The sequence below is a fragment of the Sinocyclocheilus rhinocerous genome, unplaced genomic scaffold (assembly GCF_001515625.1).
Source record: "Sinocyclocheilus rhinocerous isolate Xijiao unplaced genomic scaffold, SAMN03320098_v1.1 scaffold1658, whole genome shotgun sequence".
Classification (NCBI taxonomy): Eukaryota; Metazoa; Chordata; class Actinopteri; order Cypriniformes; family Cyprinidae; genus Sinocyclocheilus; species Sinocyclocheilus rhinocerous.
Genome location: NW_015661880.1, coordinates 69,055 through 73,515, shown reverse-complemented (window position 1 = coordinate 73,515; position 4,461 = coordinate 69,055). Strand labels below are relative to the sequence as shown.

General features: G+C 34.0%; 1 protein-coding gene across 1 annotated transcript in view; it reads right to left on the bottom strand.

Moving 5' to 3' along the window:
- Positions 1–4,461, bottom strand: part of LOC107726720 (kinase suppressor of Ras 2-like) — a 111,259-nt gene that overhangs the window by 38,175 nt on the left and 68,623 nt on the right. Inside the window, exon 6 of the mRNA XM_016536412.1 lies at positions 2,841–3,016. Within this exon, the coding sequence (XP_016391898.1) occupies positions 2,841–3,016 (176 nt within the window). The remainder of the gene's footprint in view (positions 1–2,840; positions 3,017–4,461) is intronic.

Below are 4,461 nucleotides of genomic sequence, written 5' to 3'. Positions count from 1 at the left end.
ACACACACATACAGTATATATTTTGAAAATATTTACATGTATTTCCATGTCTATATTTATATTCATATAATTTATATTATATATAAATATATTTAATATATAAACATAACATATTTTTGTTATCGGACTACATGCATGTGTGTGTATTTATATATACATAATAAATATACACAGTACACACACATATATTATGTGAACAAAAACTTTTATTTTGGATGTGATTAATCACGATTAATCGTTTGACTGCGCGAAATAGTAATAATGGTCATAATAATAATATTAATAATAATAATTATTATTATTATTATCATTATGAACATTATCACACACTGTGCATTTACCTGCCAATATATCAAAATCTGCACTCAAAAGTCAGACATTTCTTTTTAAATGCAAACATTTTGATTTCTCCTAAGGAATTTTAGGAGAAACATCTAAGATTCTTAAAACAAACTAAGATCTCTATTAAGTCTCCTGATCTATGAAAGTGCAACATCCAAACACCATGAATATCCTCTGGGTTGTTTGTCTTTCTCTACCCTATCCTTTACTTTCAGTTGTGATGTCTAGAGTTAAACTACACGTAAGCATTTCATAGTATTGCACACACTGTTTGTATTCTCTGTGCATGTCAAGAAACCTGAAACCATGAAGTACAAACCTTGGGCAAACTGTTGCATGCTGTGTACAATAATACTGTCACCACATGCAGAAAAACAGCAGACACATTAACCAGGGCTGACGACACTCGCGAGGCCTGGTTACTGCCACCGCGTCCGGCCTGGAGCCCCATCGGGAGGTCCAGAACGCAAGTAATGCCATTACAGTGGCTGCCACAAACCCAATGAGATTATAGCCCTGCAACTGGTTTATCGGAAATTCAACTATAACGATCTTTCATCTGGTTTTGCAACAAGCTCTTGCATCCAAAAGCCTGAAGGAATTTAGTTGTTTGGGTACATCATTTTTGTTAATTATATCAAAAACATCTTTCAGTTAGTAGCTAAGGCAACATTTCTAATTTCATTTAAAGGAAAAGTTCAGGATGAGTTTGTGTTTTCATAAGAACAGATTTAAAGAAGTTTAGCATTACATCACTGGATTCTCTGCACTGAATGGGTGCCATCAGAATAAGAGTCCAAACATCTGATAAAAACATCACAATAATCCACATAATTGAAAAATCCACCAACATATTTGTTTAGAACTATTTTGGACTGTTATAAATGGTGCTAGATCTAGGCATATTTCTCTCCTGATTCAGACAAGATGACTTTTTCACTGGAGAAAGCAATATTATGGATAGAGAACTGTATTTTGGCCAGAAGCAACATTTCACAACCCATTCACTGCAGAGGATCCATTGGTGAGCAAGTGATGTAATTCTAAATTGATGTGATGCTAAATCTGTTCTCATTTTTGGGTGAACTATTAATTTAAATTACTGATTGGAAATAAAATAAATAAAAATGAAAAATGAAAAACTAAAATAAAAAATAAATTTAACCTAAATATTAATATTGTAAAAAGTGACAAAAATCACTTAAAATTACAAATAGTAATTATAGTAAGAATTACTCAAATTAATAGAATTTAAAATAATATTATTATATAATATTAATATAATTTTAGTATAAATAATAGTAAAAAAAAACACTGCTCAACAGTAGTTGGATTTCAATAAAAGCCAAAAAATGTGATTAAATGATGTATTAATTTGTCAAAACCATTCAAACGGGATGATGAAAAGAAAAACATCCTAACAGTTACCTCTCCGGATATTTCCCACAGTGTACAATGTACAAAGCATACAGCAGATTGCCAAAGCTTGGAGGGGGTCTATCATTCATAATTCTGGAAACAAGCAGTCAAAACTTTTCCCTCCATCTGTACGATAATCTCATTCCAAAACGGAGTCTTTTGCGTCATTCTTGTGTCATTCCCAGTCTTCTCACATACACACGGCTTCCGTTCGGCCCATTATTCCTCTAATAGCCCACGCTAAGAGGCCCCCGGTGTAGAAGACATTGGGCTTGGACAATATGCGCCCACACGATGCCAGGTGTCCTGGGACACATGTGGGTTTGGGACGCTGCCCTTTAATACGTGATGAGAAGGAAAGTCACATTGTGGAAGAAAACGACAAAGAAAGTTGTAATTGAACGACGTGCGTCATCAGACATCTGTCAACACTAGCTGTGATCTAACGATGTTGACCAACAGCGTTTGAATATCTTTAAACACGCACTTGGGATAAAACTACAATGTTACGAAAAAGAAATTCAGATCAGGGATTTGTCTCAAAATGAGAAACAATATATAATGAAACAAAATAACAAAATACAATGTTAGCGTATAATAACTTATATTAAAAAGACATTAGTAAATGTGATGCATTTCTTGAATATTTCTTATAAATACTGTCTACATTAAATTAAATTTCTAACTATTGCAGCCAACATGAAACAATTTACAAACCATTTTAATTCAGTTAGGCAAAATATTTCTGATGTGAAGATTTTTTTTCTTTTAAAGAATTTTTTTAAATGCAAATTTTTTTTCAAATATAAAAAAAGATTTAAGTGATTAATACCAGAATGTATCAGGTGTAGAAAAAAAAATTAAGAAAAGAAATTGACGAAATATTATCTTTTAACTTTTATATAAACCAGAAACATGTATTAAGAAAGTCAATCATGGGTCAATTTTGATTTCATGTTGACTTAATCTTAATTTGTATAGTATTCTATAATATATGGAGTTATGTTCTCATCATCTGTGTTTTAGGTAGGACTGAAACAATGTGTTGTCCTGCAAAGACGTTAATGGCTGCTACTCACTTGCTGAGGGGGTGTCGGAGTGCACCGGTGGTGTCGAAGGGACAAAATTGGGGAAAAAGAAGGAGCGGAGTGAGTGATCGGAGTGGAGAGGAGAGCGCTGGGTCGGCAGGTTTTCACAGCTTCCAGCCACACTGCTGTGGATCTTCAGGTTCAACGGCTTGTTCTTCTTTTTTGCTCTACAAAGAGAGTCAGAGGAAAAACAAATGAGCCCAAAATAAGACACGACCACAGTGTTTACAATGTTGTATCTGGTTTCAAAACAAGCTCTTGCACGTCATGCTCCAGAAACAGATTTAGCTTCAAAACTCTGAATAGGTTAAATCACATGCACATGCATGCTTATATAAACTCATGTACTCAAAAAAAGAACTGATTAAAATTATGGCTTGAGTGGCTTGATTAGGGTTTGGTTGAGCATTTTAACCAGTCACACACCTGTCCGTTAAGCGCCAGAATGCAGTGCAGATTTAGAGATCTTTAAATCAGTCTTTAGACTCTTTAGTAATAACAATCGAACCTAATGAACAAAATTTTGTTGGTAATTTCTAGTAATTTTTGGTAACTATTTTCTTGTTAGGATAGGACAATATTTGGCCGAGATACAACTATTTGAAAATCTGAAATCTTAATGATTTTTGGCATAAAAGAAAAATCGATAATTTTGACCCATACAATGTTTTTTTTGCTATTGCTAAAAATGTACCCAAGCGACTTAAAACTGGTTTTGTGGTCCAGGGTCACATATCAGTAGGACACACACAAGCTTGCACTGTTAAACAATGTTGCTTGCAGCATTTATGAGAAACTGCTTAATTAGACACAAGTTTGCTTGTGAACTCAGGAAAGCTGTTCTCCAACTGAGTCACACAATGAGAGATTTCTGGCTTCAAACAATGAATAAACAGACCACAGGTTATCATGAGGGCACAGTCAGCAATTAAAAAACACATTATACCATTCAAATCCAATTAGATCCATTTATTTTCTGTGTGGGTGCATGTTTGCAAGGGCAGATGTCGTGCTGTTCAGAATATCCTCCTTTCTTGTCTATGAATATGTCATCATGTCACCTTTCTCTTAACCTAATTAAGTCTATCATGTTTAATAATCAACATAATAATCTAATAATGAAACAGACTTGGAAACAACTGTGAATTCTGCTCTAGATATTTTCCCTCATGATGTCATTATTTTTGTGAGCGACTCTCAGTCTTCACAGTGAGAAAATGAACTGCCAGATCCAGATGCAGCTGAAAATATGCATTCGCATGCAGGGGTGTAGTTTGTGGGGGGGATAGGGAGAATATAACCCCCCAATAACCAAAACTAGCAAGTACAAGTACAGTTTATTTTAGATAATCTGTTAAGGGAATAGATTTTCCCCTATAGATTTATATTACAACTGTGGCATGTTGTAGCTATTGGTTCTAAATGTGCAGGTGGTTGTTTCTTCATAACAAATGCTATATTGATTAATTTTTTAAAAAAAAGTCATTATTGGCCTGGTAATGATTAATAGGCTAGTCTTTTTATAAGAAATACTACAGTTAAGAACTATGGTACATGGCTTTCAGATATTCCAAAAGATGGCAGATTAAATCATTAAGAGCCTGATGAACTG